Below are 17582 nucleotides of genomic sequence, written 5' to 3' on the forward strand. Positions count from 1 at the left end.
GTTGTTCCAGGGACCCCCCAGAAGCAAAGATTTGTTTGAGAATGCATGCGAGTATTGACCAGTGGTGTGTGGTGAATCACCATACACACACACACGTGTTTCATTATCCGTTAGATAACGAGTTCAGCATTTATATTTTTTCAGAAAACAAAGAAAGTTTTCTTCAAGATAAAGAAAGTTTCTCTTGTTGGAGCCACATAAGGTTGGACTGTGTCGCAGGTTGGAAATAGAAAGAATAGGGCCAAAGTGTTGGAGTGAGAGAAGAGACACCTCTCTTCACACGTTGGATGGCGTATCCATAGTGACATGTTCACAGGAGGGCAACTTCTTCACACCGTCTCCAGTGGTGTAATGTAACTAAGTACATTTACTCAAGTACTGTACTTAAGTAGACTTCTGAAGAATTTTTACTTTACTGGAGTATTTCCAAATTGTCTATATTTTGACTTCTACTCCACTACATCTCAGAGGCAGAAATTTTACTTTTACTCCACTACAATTATTTGAAAACTTTAGTTACTAGTTACTTTGCAGATGTAAATCATTATATTATAAAACGCACATTAACAACTTTAGCCCTATTTTATACATAGGCTATTTGAAAATAGCCGATCTACAAGCTCACAACGCGTCGCGACGCGTTGTGAGCTTGTAGATCGGCTATTTTCAAACATTTTAGTACTTTTACTTTTGGTACTCCAAGTACATTTTGATACCAATACTTGTGTACTTTAACTCAAGTAAATTTAGAATCCCGGACTTGTAACAGACGATTTCTACATTGCGGTATTGATACTTTTACTTAAGTAAAACATTCGAGTACTTTTTTTCCAGCACTGTAACCTTACCTGCCGCCCACGGAGAAGTCGGAGATGGCGTAGAAGTAGGAGCGCAGCACCTTGGCGTCCTTGAAGAACTCGTCTCCGAAGGTGTTGAGCCTGTCCAGGGAGACGAGCAGGTCGGTTGCTGTCACCCACTCCTATTGGACACAAATAGAGAGAGAGAGGTGCAGAGGTGAGGGTGGAAAAAGTCTGGCTGCACCGCACGTCTACTTTGAAAGATGATGGAACGATAAGACAAGACAGGTAAACCAAGAACCTATCATAAGTCTAAAACAGTATGATATCAAAAAAAAAAATCTATACAATGAAACTATACACAAGGATGCCAGGTCTACAAATGAATCTGGCATCTGTCTACGTACATAACATGCTATATAAGTTACATTTTAACCTTTGCATAAGCCTGCAAGGTCGTCAACAAGGGTGCCGATACTGTGGGTGCCTCGGGGCTAAAGCACCCAGGGGACATGACGAGCACCCATCACAAACTCATCACAAAAAAATAAAAATAAAAAACCTCCGACATCTTCACTTCATGGAGTACATTTTTTTGTATGAAATTAACCGAATTAACCACATTAAAGTAACAAAAACAAAAAAAGGTAACAAACCCGGAAAATAACCAAATGTTCTATGTACGCGCTGGCCGGGCGCGCACCCAAAAGCGCGGACATAAATCAGCGCCCCTGGTCGTCAAGGCTACGGCAAGTGCTACGGGACAAACGTGGAGTCTGAAGAGGTGAGTGTTTAGATTACGGCGGCAGAGTGGGAGTGAGTCTGCACTTCTAACTGCAATGCGGAGTTCATTCCGCAGTTTGGGAGCCAGAAGGGAGAAGAGTCTGACTGGGACGTGTGGAGCGTTGTCCCGGATGTTTCAGGGACGGCAAGTCGTATGACACAGCATTAAATCCGGCTTAATACTCTCTGGGTGAACCGGGATAACAGAACAGATAAGGTCAGAGGGAGCACAAAAACGAAGGGAATTGGGCTTCAGCAAAGAATTGCCAGGAAAGTAAAGGGTCATGTTAGAAAAAAAAAAGCAAAAGTGCGGAGCTCACGTAGATCGGTTATTTAAGGCGAGTGACATCGTCACACGACAGAGTACACATCTGACTTATAACTCGCTCTTGGTGAACCTGGAAAACAGGCCAGATACGGTCAGAGGGAGCACAAAAGTTTTGAGTTCGCACGATGCGTTTTTTAGCTCGTAGATCGCCTATTTTCGGCAGGCGACCCCCCCCCCGGTCGTACGTCGAAGCATAAATCTCGGCTTATAACTCGCTCTTGGTGCACCAGGAAAACAGGACAGATAAGGTTACCGGGGGAGCATACAGTATATAGAAAGAACTAAATTGGGGCTTTAGCAAAGAATGGCACAGGGAAAGCAAAGGGTCATGTTGAGAAAAAATAAAAACTGAAGTTGAGCGAGTGCAAAGGACAGAGAAAAGTTGGGAAAAGAAATATGGGCAAGACGAAAGAGGAAGTATACAGGGGGGGGGGGGGCGTACGGGGTTACGGCAGGCAGGGGAAACTAGTTCAGACAAGCTAAAATAATGGGGATATAATGAGGATGATGTAAGAACAAGCCAGAAGGGGATTTACTGGAGGAGGAGGAGAAATCGGAATTGTGAAGGAAAAAAACAAAGCAAAATAAACACGAGGAAAGAGACACAACACTGCAGCAATATAAAACTTGGCAGCAAACAAATAATGCCCTCCACCCCCCCCCATCCCTCCTCCTCCCCCCTGATAGGATTTAATCCATTTAGACCGGGAACGCATCTGTGTGTATTTTTTTGATTTATTTTGGCTATTCAAAAATAGCAGATATACAAGCTCGTAGCGCGGCACTCGCTTGTAGATCTGCTATTTTTGTTGCAAATCCTTTAATATATATGTTTTTTAAAGCGAACAATTGTAACTCAAATCTTTGCTTCTGGGGATTCTTGTCTTCTAAATCCAAACGTTTTTTATTTATTTTTGTTTTTACTTATGTTGCTATATTATATCAGTGGGTTCTCAAACATTTTTCATGTCAAGGACCCCCAAAATGATATGCATTTGTCCGCGGGCCCCCCAACGCAAAATATATTGTTCCAGGGACCCCCAGAAGCAAAGATTCGAGTTAAAAATGTTGGCTTTAAAAGAATATAAATATATTAATTTGCACACATTTTCTAGATTTTTCAAACATAGCAGATCTACAAGCTCATAGCGCGGCACTCTGTGCCGCGCTATGAGCTTGTATATCTGCTATTTTTGAATAGCCAAAGTGTAAAAGAATGCTTTTTAGCTCAAATCAAAAAGTGACACGGATGCGTTCCCGGTCTTAATGAGTTAAGCTACTGTGTGTGTGTGTTTGGATGCACTGCAGGGGAAACAGGTAGAAGACAGGACAAAGTGAGCGTGAGGAAGAGAGCGAGCGAGACAAGAAAGAAAAGAGGAAGAACGCAAATAATGGGAAAGGTAAAGAATAAAGCCAAACGCGCCACAGCGGAGTTGGAAGATAAAAATGGGGGTCAAGTAAGGTTGGAGTGAAGGGAAGCGACACGCAGCAGCATCTCTACCGACAGAGCAGAGAGAGGCAACTTTTTTGAAACAAATAGCTCCGGAGAAAGTTTCTGTCTGTTTCTTGGCTGGTTTTTGGGGGCCTTTGGTGAGAGAAAAAAAGAGGGGCTGTAAAAGAGCCTGAGTTATACTCGGTTGCGCGTCGTGTTGCGCAAACCGAAAACAGACGATCTTTAAGCTCACAACGCGTCGCTGTGCGACGCGTCGTGAGCTTATAGATCGGCTGTTTTCGAAACGCGCGACACCCACACGCGTTCGAGTATAAATCACCTTTTAATCCAGTGCCTTTTTTTGGGAGCTTGTTCCCATGAGACACGATGGAAGTAGGTGGAACGGGAGGGATGGAACACCACCAGACTAAAGACATGTGCAGGGAGGGGGGGTTGGGGGGGGGGGGTTTGCACACTATTCCTGCCTCGTGCTCCATATTGCGGTGCCCTGTGGCGAAGCACCGTGGGGAATATCCAATAATCCCGTAAGCCACCTCGCCGCCCGCGAGCTCCATTACTCTTGTAACCGACAATTATCGCGTGCAATATGCTTTTCATATTACTCGGAAGAACTAATACGAATCCTATAATTGATCAAAGAGTTTAAAGACTAAACTTAATAAAAATGTTACCCACGTTGAGCTCCGTGCCTCCTAAAAATGAAAATAGCAAAAGTAGCAGATTTAACCCATTAAGACCTGAAACCAATTCTGCAAATGTCTACTAAATCCCAACAGTTTTCTAAACAAATTATGTTTCTATATCAGTGGTTCTCAAACTTTTTCATAATCGTCAAGGTTCCAGGGACCCCTAGAAGCAAAGCTCCGAGTTAAAAATGTTTGCTTTAAAACAATAATATATTAAAAGATTTGCACACATTTTCACTATTTCTCAAAAATAGCAGATCTACAAGCTCGTAGTGCGGCACTCGGTGCCGCGCTATGAGCTTGTAGATCTGCTATTTTTGAATAGCCAAAGTGTAAAATAATGCTTGTTTAGCCCCAATCTAAAAATGATCTAAACGCACAAAATCTAAACGCACGAGAGAAGAAAAAAAACGCGCGCAAGCAAGCTTGTAGATCTGCTAACTTTTGATGCTTTTGTGTGACCCTGTAGTATGATCAAGCAGAGGCGTTAATTTACCAACATAAAACACAAAAAGTTACAATACGGAGATGAGAGGTTTCTGTCCGACAGCGACGATATAAAAGCTTACATATTGGTCTTTGTTCGGCGGGCGGGGTTGAATAACAAAGTGGCTTAATTTATAACGTGAAACACAGAACACACGGAATGACACCGAGGAAGCGTTCCAAATCTCTCTGCGCAGACACTTGTTTGGTGTGATGTATCACAGCTTAAAGGAAGCCCTCGCGCGCTGCAGTAAAACTTTATTACCAATTAATCTTTTAAATGGGCTCTGCTTTCTAAAGGGCCTCCTCGTTCTGCTGCCGAGCCCAGACGGGTCATGTTCAGCGTTGCCATGTCTCCACTTATTATAAGTGACTTTTTGGCTTTGTTTTTGCTGTAAAAGTCGCTTGTAAATATTGCTAGTTGAGGGTTGCGTTTTTTTCTGTTATTATTGCCTTCTTCCTAACGTTGTTTAAACCAGTGGTTCTCAAACATTTTCGTTGTCAAGGAGCCACCAAATTAATATGTGATTGTCCGCGTATCCCCACATGAAAACATTTTGTGCCAGGGACCCCCGTAGCAGATTTGTGTTGTTAAAATGATAATTTTTTTTTTTTTAAATAGCCGAACTTCAAGCTCACAACCTGTCGCATCACGGCGCGTTGTGAGCTTGTAGATCGGCTATTTTCAAATATAATGTGTATATACAGTAGGTATAAAGTGCTCATGTGTTCTGGGCTTGTTTTCATAGACATGGTTGCTCATTTATCTCGCAAAATCTGGCAACACTGGTCATGTTCTCTCCGTTTTTCAAAGGATGCGGGGGACTGTGGCTTTTTGGACGCGCCCTGTGTGTGGTAAGATGCTTGACATTCCGAGACACAGATTGGTCGGGCCGTCAGGCGGTCACAGGCCTTTGTTTTATTGTAACATCTGGTCTAAATAAGGAACACATGTGCCTTGTCCCTGGTTAGTTTTTAACCCTTCCACGGTTTAGTGTCTGTCTGCAGGACTGTTGGAGCCTGGAAACCAGACAAATCCTGCTAGTGCAAAAAAATGAATGCTCGGCCCGATTCGGTCTGGGCCCGCTCGGTTGTGATTGGATTTCGCCGCCCCCGAAGTTGTGCAGGGGCACCAATCAGGGCCCAGTGTGCAACTATGGGGAACGGACTAAAGACAAAAATGTACATGAGAGGCAAAAATCTAGATATCTACCTTAAATACACAAACCAGCAGGTACATATGAAGCTTCAAGTTAGGCATACGGTGCATAATGGTTAAGACACCAAGGTGGTATTAACTGTGTCTGTGACAGACATTATGAATATGAATAAGAAGACTATATTTAAAGTGTTTTCAGCCATGGATTATTAACCAGTTGAGCCCCAGCGTCCCTGTGGAGAGCAGTGGTTCTCAACCGGTGGTCCGGGGACCACCAGTGGCCCTTGAGGGGGTTCCAGGTGGTCCCCAGCTAAATGATGGAAAGTTGGTAACCAGATGGACCCTTTAAGATCTTTAACTCTTGAGAGCGTAAAATGAAACCAAATGGACCCTTACGGGTCCATTTGGTTTCATTTTACGCTCTCAAGAGTTAAATGTATTGTTAAACATCTGCATTACTTAATTAAATAATAGTTATTTTGATCAATACAGCATGGAATTGTGGAACAACTCTTATCCAACGAGAACAAAATGAGAGGCTAAATCTGGTTAAACGGTGGTCCCTGGCTCAAACGCCGAATAAATAATGGTTCTTGATATGAAAAAAGGTTGAAACCCACTGGTGTAGAGGGAAAAAGAGGACCGTACCATACCAGTACAGAGCCCCGGGGGACCATGGTTAACTACAGTATGGTTTAAAAGTGTTTAACAGTATAAAGACAAAGTCCCAAAGAAACAGATATGGACAGTGCAAGGTGCGCGCGCGCACACACACACACACACACACACACACACACACACACACACACACACACACACACACACACACACACACACACACACACACACACAGAGAGAAAAGTGCATTATGGAATATTAATAAACCCACACACACACACACACACACACAGAGAGAAAAGTGCATTATGGAATATTAATAAACCTTTCACATTGTAAATTCTGCCCGTGCGGCTGCAGCCCATCTCTTGTGTGATCTCTCCTCAAATGCCCCCCCCCCCCTTCCTCCTCTACCTTTTTTTACCTCGACACCTTGCCTCTCTCCTCCTCCTCCTCCTCTTTTCCTCCTCCAGCTTATCTGTGGACCTTAACCCATTAAGACCGGGAACGCGTCTCTGTCATTTTAACATTTCTTTGGCTATTCAAAAATAGCAGATCTACAAGCTCATAGCGCGGCACCGAGTACCGCGCTATGAGCTTGTAGATCCGCTATTTTTTTTTGAGCGGTGTAGCCGCTCCTATAAGTGGGGTTGGGACACCTCATTAGTACACCCTTCGCTGTACTGTGATTGGCTCACAATAGCACACCCCTCTACATTAGTACACCCCTAGCTGTACTGTGATTAACTGACTCTATTGGCTGACTCTGAAATTAATAACCTCTAAATAGGACTAAGCACTTAAAAAAAAAAGTGTGATTTTTTCTTATTTTAAATCATGAACATTTGTCCAAATCTTTGAATATATGTTTTTTAACGCGAACATTTGTACAATGTTTTGTTCCAGGGACACAGAGAAGCAAAGATTTGAGTTAAAAATGTTTGCTTATAAAAATATATATATTTAAAGATTTGCACACATTTTCATGATTTCTTTAAAAAAATAGCAGATCTACAAGCTCATAGCGCGGCACTCGGTGCCGCGCTATGAGCTTGTATATCTGCTATTTTTGAATAGCCAAAGAAATCTAAAAATGACACACAGATGCGTTGTTCCCGGTCTTAACGGGCTAATTGAAGAAGTGCTCCTCAGTGTTTCCAGACAGCTCTGAGCCAGGGTTGCACTCAGACAGAGAGAAGCCTGTTTGCAAGCTCCACCAGCAGCCGTAGAAAGTTACTAAAGTCATTTACTCGGTGGTGGAAAGTAACTAAGTACATGTACTTGAGTACTGTACTTAAGTTAAAAAAAGTGTTGTAACTTTTTTTTACTTTACTGGAGTATTTCCAATTGTCAATACTTTTACTTCTACTCCACGACATCTCAAAGAGAGACAAATATCGTACTTTTACTCCACTACAATGATTTGAAAACTTTAGTTACTAGTTACTTTGCGGTTATAAATTACTATATTATAAAACATACATTAACCCACTTTAGCCCGATTTTATACATAAGCTGATCTACAAGTTCACAACGCGTTGTGAGCTTGTAGATCTGCTATTTTCAACCATTAGTACTTTTATACTTTTGGTACTTTAAGTATATTTTGATGCCCGGACTTTTACTGTACTTGTAACAACAAAGTGTTTCTACATTGCAGTATTGATACTTTTACTTAGGTAAAACAATGTGAGTACTTTTTCCACCACTGACAGTAATAGCTCTAGTGCAGCTGCCTAGCTGGCAGGCTACTGTTTGGACCTTTGCTTAATCCTTTAAGACCGGGAAAGCACGTGTGTCATTTTAAGATTTTTTTGGCAATTTAAAAAAAATAGCAGATCTACAAGCTCATAGCGCGGCACTTGGTGCCGCGCTATGAGCTTGTAGATCTGCTATTTATTTTTTAATTGTGAACATTTGTGCAAATCTTTGTATATATATTTTTTTTTAAAGCGAACACGTGTAACTCAAATCTTTGCTTCTGGGGGGTCCCTGGCACAAAATATTTTGAGATGGGGGTCCACGGCCAAATACATATCATTTTGGGTGGTCCTTGTCATGAAAAAAGTTTGAGAACCACTGATATTATAAGATTTTTCAAAAAAAAAAACTGTTAGGATTTACAAGACATTAGTAGAATCCCCCAGAAGCAAAGATTTGAGTTCAAATGTTCGCTCTAAAAAAAAAATATATATATATATATATATTCAAAGATTTCTTTTTTAAATCAAAAAATTCAAAAATTTCAAAAAATCTAAAAACATTTTTTTCAAAGAATTTCAAAAAAATGTAAAAAAAATAAAAAAAAATAGCAGATGTACAAGCTCATAGCGCAGCACTCGGTGCCGCGCTATGAGCTTGTACATCTGCTATTTTTGAATAGCCCCCAAAAAATCTTAAAATGACACAAAATGCTTTCCCGGCCTGAACGGCTTAAATCCACTTTGCTCTCTACTTGACATCGCTCCACTCAGGCTAATGTGGTTGGGAGGATTCTGCACATAGAGCTTGATGCCCCCTGGATGTTCTCCAGGAAAAGAACAGCTAGATGATGCACCGATTCTTCTTCTTTTTTCTTTTTTTCCGGTCTTTTTATTCTCAAGATAACATGAAAGATGAAACAAGGGGTTGGAAAGGTTGATAAAACCTCGGGACGGGGAGGAGGAGGAGATGATGATGGGAAACGGTTTGGGAGAGATCCGCTCGAGGTGAAAGGGTCAGAACAGAGCAACAGACGGGCTGCCGGTTAACCCGTTAAGGCCTGAGGTTCCGATTCTACAAAATGTACGATACGAAAATGTACGATTCTACAAAAAATCCCACCCAGTGTGAAGAGAGTGGTGCCTTTGAAAGTGTAACTGGTTGCATCCTTGTGTTGCAATCAGCAACAACAATATGTTGTCACGTGACACGTGACAACATATTGTCAGGTGTCACGTGAAGCTTGACCAATCAGCCGTGCTCAAACATACGGAGGGACGGACATACGGACAAAGTCAAATGTAGGAGTGGTTGGCACCACTCAAAAAATCCTAACCGTTTTTTGAAAAAAAACTTATGTTGCTATAATATCAGTGGTTCTCAAACTTTTTCACGTCAAGGACCCCCCAAAACGTATATGTATTTGGCCGCGGACCCCGCATCTAAAAATATGTTGTTCCAGGGACCCCCCCAGAAGCAAAAATTTGAGTTACAAATGTCGCTTTAAAAATATATATATTCAAAGATTTGCACACATTTTCTTGATTTTTCAAAAATAGCAGATCTACAAGCTCATAGCGCGGCACTGAATAGCCAAGGTGTAAAATAACGCTTTTTTTTTGCTCAAAGCTAAAAAATGACACAGATGCGTTCCAGGTCTTAATGGGATAAGTGGGCTTATTCTCATGCTAGGGGTGTGAAAGTGTGGAGAGACTGGAGACATAAAAGAAGGTTGTATTCTACTCATCTCCTCCTCCACCCATCATCATCATCATCGCTGTCAGGGGGGGGAAAACCTGTATGTGCAAAATAGTGGTGATGGGAAAAACAGTTACTTTCAGTGAACGAACGATTTCGTTCACGTTCATGATGGCAATGATTCGTTCAAAATGATTCGTTCACGTTCTCGTTCAGTAGCGCTATTTTCTAGTGGAAAAACACCATCGCGGGAGCGGTTTTTTTTTTACGTCGCGCGTAAAAGCCTGACCTCCCGTCCTGTGTACAGGGGGGGGAGGGGATGGGGGGCATGAACGATAGCGTGAACGTAACGGTTTCAGGAAGTGAACGAGCTCGTTCACGTTCTCGGCAAAGAATTAGTTCTTTTGAACGAATCGATCATGACCGACACATCACTACTAGTGCAAAACTGTTACTTTTTCTGGAACTGGAGGAAAAAAAGAACCTGTGTGTTCCAATGGATCCAGCGTAGTTATTATTTAGTACTTTTCATTGGTTAAATATTGATAAAAACCAAACTGTAGTTCAGTCAGCCAGTAGAGCACTTAATTGCCTTTAGACCACTGTTTCCCAAACAATGGTTCGGGACCCTGTGTGGGTGTAAGACCAATTTTTATGGGTCGCGAGTAAAGACCCATTTATTTTCCTACATTTAGTTTTTAATTATTATTTCAAAAGATTTTCAAAATATAAAATATTAATCTTTCATAAGTAAAAACAAATTCAAACGTTTTCCAAAAGAATTCCATAAAAAAAATTATAAATACAAAATGATGAATTAATTAGAGGGAAAAAATACTTTGAAGAAGTAGTGAAAATAGCAGATGGGATGCGACATGTTGTGAGCTTGTAGATCGCTATTTTAACTAGTTTGGGTCCAGTGCTTAAGACCACACCCTAAAGGTTCTGTGTTCGATTCCAGGCACTGCCCACTCAACGGATGAGTAACATCATGGCTTGGGTAACTAAGACGTGCGGGTAAGTACTGGGGGAGCTGATGCTAGGTGTTGCGAGGCCACCTCAGCAATCCATCTCCCTGGGGGGGGTCTAAGCACATTGAAACGGGGGGGGGGGGGTAGACTCCTGCTGTTCTTAAGCTGAAACCGACAATATCCGTACTTACTTATAAAACCCTCAGACAAACGTAACCACTTTCAACGTGGTGTCCCTATTTTTTGGGCATGTCCTTATAGGCCAATTTCCCCCCAAATTGTTCAATTTCAAAGTTGTTCAAAAAAAGGCCAATTTCCCCCCAAAATGTTCAATTTCAAAGTCGTTCATAAAGGCCAACAAATAGCAGATCCACAAGCATGCCACGTGTCGCTATACGCAACACTGTAATACTACAAAGTATAAAATTAAGACATTCAATTTGGGAACGCATGTGTCATTTTAGATTTTCTCTATAACCATTATTTTATACTTTGCCTATTCAAAAACAGCAGATATGCAAGCTCATAGTGCCACGCTACGAGCTTGTAGATCTGCTATTTTTTTATATTGTTTGTGCATATCTTTGAATACATTTTTTTTTAAAGCGAACATTTGTAAAATATTTTGTTCCAGGGTCCTCCAGAAGCAAAATTCTGAGTTACAAATGTTTGCTTTAAAAAAATATGTATTCAAAGATTTGCACAAACGATTTTACCACGATTTTTCAAAAATAGCAGATCTTCAAGCTCATAGCGCGGCACTCGGTGCCGCGCTATGAGCTTGTAGATCTGCTATTTTTGAATGGCCAAAGAAATCTAAAAATGACACAGATGCGTTTCCCGGGTTAAATTAAAAGGAATGTAAAAAAAGGATGAAAAATTGAGATACAGCTCAAGGTTTTTGCCCTGAAAAGCGAGGTTGTTCTCTTTCTCTCATGCACTGCGTTGCACAATGTTCTGTTTCTACCTTCAGTACCTCGGCTAACCCACGGTATAGATCCATCATCCTTAAGTTGTTGTGTGAGGAAACAGAATTAAATGTTGTACAGCAGCCGTGGCGGAACAAGTACTCCTCTTTCTTTTTTAAGTAAAAAAAAGTAGCGATACCACAACGTAGAAATAATCTGTTGCAAGTAAAAGTAAAAGAAATGTTACTTGAGTTTGTAAAAGTACAAAATAGTGGCATCAAAACATACTTAAAAGTACTAAAACTAAAAGGACTCACTATGCGGAATGTCCCATTTGACAGCCGAAAAATAAAATAGGCCTTAAAGGTTAATGTGCTTTGTAGTAATAATAATCTAAATCTGCAAAGTAACAATATTTGACTGTAATGGATGTAATGATATGTAATGGAGTGGAAGTATAAAGCAGGGGTCTTCAACAGGGGGTCCGGGACCCTTAGTGGGTCCCGGACCACTTGAACCCTAGCATCCCCATTCTGAGCGGAACATTAGCCAAAAATAGCAGATCTACAAGCTCACAACGCCTCCCGCTGCGAGGCGTTGTGAGATTGTAGATCTGCTATTTTTGGCGTAGAGGGAAAAAAGAGCAGACCAAGTATCGACGGTTCAAGTGGTTAAAATACACATTAATCCAACATACACTGATGACAGTGCTGTCAAAGTCTATGAAACTGTCTAAGAAATCTATAAAAATGTTTAATCTGCTACACAATTTTATACAATATGTGGTAGTGAGGGGGGTCCCTGCTTCATCTCTCTCTCAGCTAAGGGGTCCTTGGCCTGAAAACGTTGAAGACCCCTGGTATAAAGCATTGGACAAAGACTGACGTACAAGTAAAGTCAAAGTAATCCACTAATTGTACTTTAAGTACAGTACTGTACGAACACAGAGCTCTGACTGGCTGATGAGCACAGCTGGCGGGATGAGGAATCTTCATTTGATCTACACTCCCCACTGTTCACATGTTGATTATTATTGTCTGGAACTGGAAGTAAGTGATAATCAGCTCTTTTAAAGTCTTTTAAGGAAGACGCGACGTGGAGGCTGCTGAGAACCACCTGAGTGGGTGCTTTCTGCAAAGTGCCTTTAAAAAAAAACACTTTAACGCACACCTAGGAGTTGATTGTCCCACTTATATACCATGATCACCCAACTACAATATCATCTCTGTCGTCAGGCAGAAACCTCTTATGTCCATATTTTAACTTTTTGTGTTTTTTTTTGTAAATGAACGCCCTACTTGATCACACTGCAAGCGTCACACAAAAGTATCCAAAAGTAGCCGATCTACAGCTCAAAACGCGGTGCGAAGCGACGTGTTTCGAGCTTGTAGATCTGCTATTTTTTGCTACTTTTGAATTTGAATCTGAAACGTTTGTTTTTGGACATAATGTCCATTATGAGGTTTCCACCCGACAGAGACGACGATATATACAATATAAAAGCTTTCGTTCATTTTTTTCGGTGCACGTTTTGCACTCAAAAGCAAAAAAAAGGTTAAACCACTTAAACCCCTTATATCACTGTTTCTCAACATCTGGTTCGGGGACCACCAGAAGGTCCACAAATGGTCCAAAAGGTCCCCAAGTCTGGGGGTCCCCAAGTCTGGGTCCTTGAGGGAGTTCCAGGGGGTCCCCAGCTAAATGATAGATTAGGCACCAAATGGACCCTTATGGGTCTGTAACTCTGAGAGTGTACAAATGGAACCAAATGGACCCGTTAGGGTCCATTTGGTTCCATTTGTACACTCTCAGAGTTAAGTTGACATAGATTTTACAATATGAATTGCGTTCCAAGTGATAGAAATGCCATTAAATGGGGGTCCGTAGCCCTAATGCATGTCAAACTGGGGGTCCTTGAAATTAAAATGGTTGAGAATCACTGCTAGAGCCGTAAAAAAAATCTTCTCTTATGGGGGTCCCTGGCATATCTTTTGAAATGGGGGTCCGCGGGCTAATAAGTGTCAATTTGGGGGTCCTTGACATGAAAAGGTTTGAGAACCACAAAATCTACAAGCTCGCAACTCGTCAGGATACGACGACTTTTTGTGTGATGAAGAAGAGCATCAATTTACGGAAAAAAATAATAAACATATGGTTTCTGACCGACGGCAATGATGTGTAAAAAAAAAAGGTAACAATTAAAAAGCAAAACTAAAATATACATAATTGGGGAGCTTGCACAACAGCGACCGTGGTTAATTGGCAGTAACAGGGACAATGGGGGGAATTGGCATGACGACTAAATTGAGGAGAAAATTGTAAAACAAACATGATGCAATAATAGCATTTAAATGTGTCATGTTAATTTGGAAATTGAAAATTGTATTCCTCGTTTTATTTTCAACAGAACACACCTGTGCATATTGTACGGACCTTTTCACACGGTGAAACACATAACCGGGTTATGTTTTGGGTGAACTATCCCTGCATGTTTTTAAAAGTCCCCAGGGCTTTGATCCTCAGGGCATTAATTGGCCAATAAATAAAAAAACATTTAACTCATTAAGACCTGAGAACAATTCTACAAAATGTCTTCTAAATCCTAACTGTTTTTGAAGAAAAAAAAAAAATGTTACTATGTCAGTGGTCCTCAAATTACTTCATGTCAAGGACCCCAAAATGTATATGTATTTGCCCACGGGCCCCCATCTCAAAATATTGTTCCAGGGACCCCCAGAAGCAAAGATTTGAGTTACAAATGTTTGCTTTAAAAATATATATATTCAAAGATTTGCGCACATTTTCGCGATTTCTCAAAAATAGCAGATATACAAGCTCATAGCGTGGCACTCTGTGCCGCGCTATGAGCTTGTAGATCTGCTATTTTTGAATAGCCAAAGTGTAAAATAAAGGTTTTTTTGCTCAAATCAAAAAGTAAAATGTGAAATGAAATATGGAGATACGTCGAGGTATCTGCCCAACATCAACGATATATAGCCTACTACTATCTATTATAAAATAATGATAAACCGTGCTGCATATGGACAAAGTAAATACAGGCTTCCACACATAATCATCAGCAACCATTATCATTATCATAGGCTGGAGCTATTAGTTATGCTCGGCAATGCAAGGCAGACATACTGTGTAATAGTTCTAGATATCACGTATTACTGCACTGGAAGAAAAAAAAAAAAGAAGCAGTTTCCCGAAAGGTTAATTAGTAGTCAGCCCATAACTTATTATTTGTGCAAACCCCAGCAAAAGCTTAATTAACTTTCATTCTCTCCCCTGAAATTACCTCTGAATGCTAGCTTGCTGTGCTGACTTAACCCAGTAAGACCGGGCGGGAACGCGTCATTTATTGTGTTATTTTAAAGATTTCTTTGGCTATTCAAAAATAGCAGATCTACAAGCTCATAGCGCGGCACAGAGTGCCACGCTATGAGCTTGTAGATCTGCTATTTTTGAAAAATCGTGAAAATGTGTGCAAGTCTTTGAATATATGTGTTTTAAAGCGAATATTTGAAACTCTGATCTGTGCATCTGGGGGGGTCCCTGGAACAACATATTTTGAGATGGGGGGTCCGCGGCCAAATATGTATCATTTTGGGGGTCCTTGACATGAAAAAGTTTGAGAACCACTGATTATTATAGCAACATAAGTTATTAAAAAAGAAACTGTTAGGATTAAGAAGACATTTGTAGAATCCCCCAGAAGCAAAGATTTGAGTTACAAATGATCGCTTTAAAAAAATATATATATATATTCAAAGATGTGCACACATTTTCAAGATTTTAAAAAAAAATAGCAGATCTACAAGCTCGTAGCGCGGCACTCGGTGCCGCGCTATGAGCTTGTATATCTGCTATTTTTAAATAGCCAAAAGAAATCTTAAAATGACACAGATATGCGTTCCCCAGTCTTAATGCATTAAGGATAGGCTTAGGCACTAATAGACTAGCAATGAGTCAGGCCTTCGCTAAATGCTAACTTTGTGTACGGTCTAGCGAACATGTCCTCATAAGCATAAACAGATGAATGCACACACACACATATGCGTGTTGTAGGGTATGTACAAACATTATGCACGCACACGCACAAACACTTTTTCTTACTGGGTTTTGTGAAGTGTATACATTTGTCTCTGTTTGGTGGTGAAAAGTTTCAGGATAAAAAAAAAAAAAAAGCAAAAAGTAGCAGATCTACAAACGAACGCCGCACGTTTCGAGCTTGTAGATCTGCTACTAATGATAAAAAAGGAACGGTTTTGGACGTACGGAAGGTTTTCCAACCGACAGGGACGATATCTCACCTATTGTACCAATTACATCAGTGGTTCTCAAACTTTTTCATGTCAAGGACCCCCAAATTGACACTTATTAACCCGCGGACCCCCATTTGAAAAGATAAGCCAGGGACCCCAATAAGATAAGGCATATACGGCTTTCTACAGTAGCAGTGATTCTCAACCATTTTAATGTCAAGGACCCCCAGTTTGACATGTATTAGGCTACGGACCCCCATTTAATGGCATTTATACCTCTGGGACCCCAATTTATATTATAAAATCAATGTTAATTTAACTCTGAGAGTGTCCATTTGTACACTCTCAGAGTTACAGAACCATAAGGGTCCATTTGGTTCCTATCCATCATTTAGCTGGGGACCCCCTGGAACCGCCTCAAGTACCCCTGGGGGTCCCCGTACCCCACTTTGAGAACCAATGAATTACATCATACGACAAGGTAATTACACACAAACCAAACCGAGACAGGACAGGATGTCACTCCTGCCAGTCCATCAACAAAACTGTCACCTCTCCAATTCTATCTCCTCTCTCTCTCTCTGTCTCTATGTCTCTATGTCTCTCTCACGCTCTCAGCCTCTCTCTGTGAACGGCGCTGCCTCCGGCTGGAGGTATAGCTGGCTGGTGATGGGAAGGAAAAAAAAGGAGCAGTGTCCCTCATTCCAAACTTAATAACTTTTTAATTTAATTGGTTAGGTTTACTGTGCCTTCAATATGCATGTACTTTTTTTTACCCCCGATTTTACTCATTGTCATTCAATGCTGGAGTTCCAATTTGCCACACAGGTCCGTGAGAAAGAGAGAGAGTGCGTACGTGCGTACGTGCGTACGTGCATGCGAAAGGAAGGCAGGGGGGAGAGAGAGAGACAAACCAATTTTAATGGATGAGTGAGCAAATTCAATTTTAATTCATCATACCGCAGCTTTCATCTTCCGAGTGTATATCAGGAAAAGGGGAAAAACAGAGGGTTTTACAAACAACAGACAACAGAGGAGGCTCTTTGAAGTATAAGGCACTCCAAGCAAAGATCGCTAAACACCTTGTGAGAAGGTGTTGCGCGTTTAAGCACCGATTTACAATACTTCATCACACGCGCCGGGGCGCCGAAAATAGCCGATCCACAAGCTAACAAAGCGTTGCTTCGTAACACGTTTGTGAGCTTATACTGTAGGTCTGCTATTTCCGGCAGAGTGACACCTATACCGTCGGGGGACGGAGTTTATAAATTAATCCATTAAGACCTGAGGCCGATTCCATTCTCGAGTAAATATTTGAGTTAAAAATGTACACATTTCCATTTATTTTCAAAAAATAGCATATACAAATAGCTACAAATCATAGCTAGAGCTTGTATATGCTATTTTTGAATAGCCAAAGAAATCTAAAATGACACAGATGCGTTCCCGGTTTGAATGGGTTAAATTCCTGACCGTTTTGTCATGACAGTGACGAATAACAACATCAGAACCCCATTGATTGATGACACCACGAGGACCGACGGGCGATGGCGTGATGCAGATCACGCATCACGCCGAGATGATTGATGAAGGGGTCACGGACGCAACGCGGGGAACACATGCACGGGATTATGTCCTTATCAACCTCCCAAACACAACCCTTCTTTGTCTTTATCTTCCAATGTGTTGTTATGACCTCTGAAACATGTGGTTTTGATTGATTGAA

The 17582-nt window shown here is 41.1% G+C and overlaps 1 protein-coding gene across 2 annotated transcripts in view; it reads right to left on the bottom strand.

Moving 5' to 3' along the window:
• Positions 1-17582, bottom strand: part of lamc3 (laminin, gamma 3) — a gene marked incomplete at its 3' end in the record, with an annotated part of 244086 nt that overhangs the window by 187907 nt on the left and 38597 nt on the right. For both annotated transcript variants that reach the window (XM_084046138.1, XM_084046137.1), the window contains exon 3: positions 849-979. In XM_084046138.1, coding sequence (XP_083902264.1) covers positions 849-979 — 131 coding nt within the window. The remainder of the gene's footprint in view (positions 1-848; positions 980-17582) is intronic.

Source organism: Gymnoscopelus microlampas (genome assembly GCF_963454915.1).
Source record: "Gymnoscopelus microlampas genome assembly, chromosome: 21".
NCBI lineage: Eukaryota > Metazoa > Chordata > Actinopteri > Myctophiformes > Myctophidae > Gymnoscopelus > Gymnoscopelus microlampas.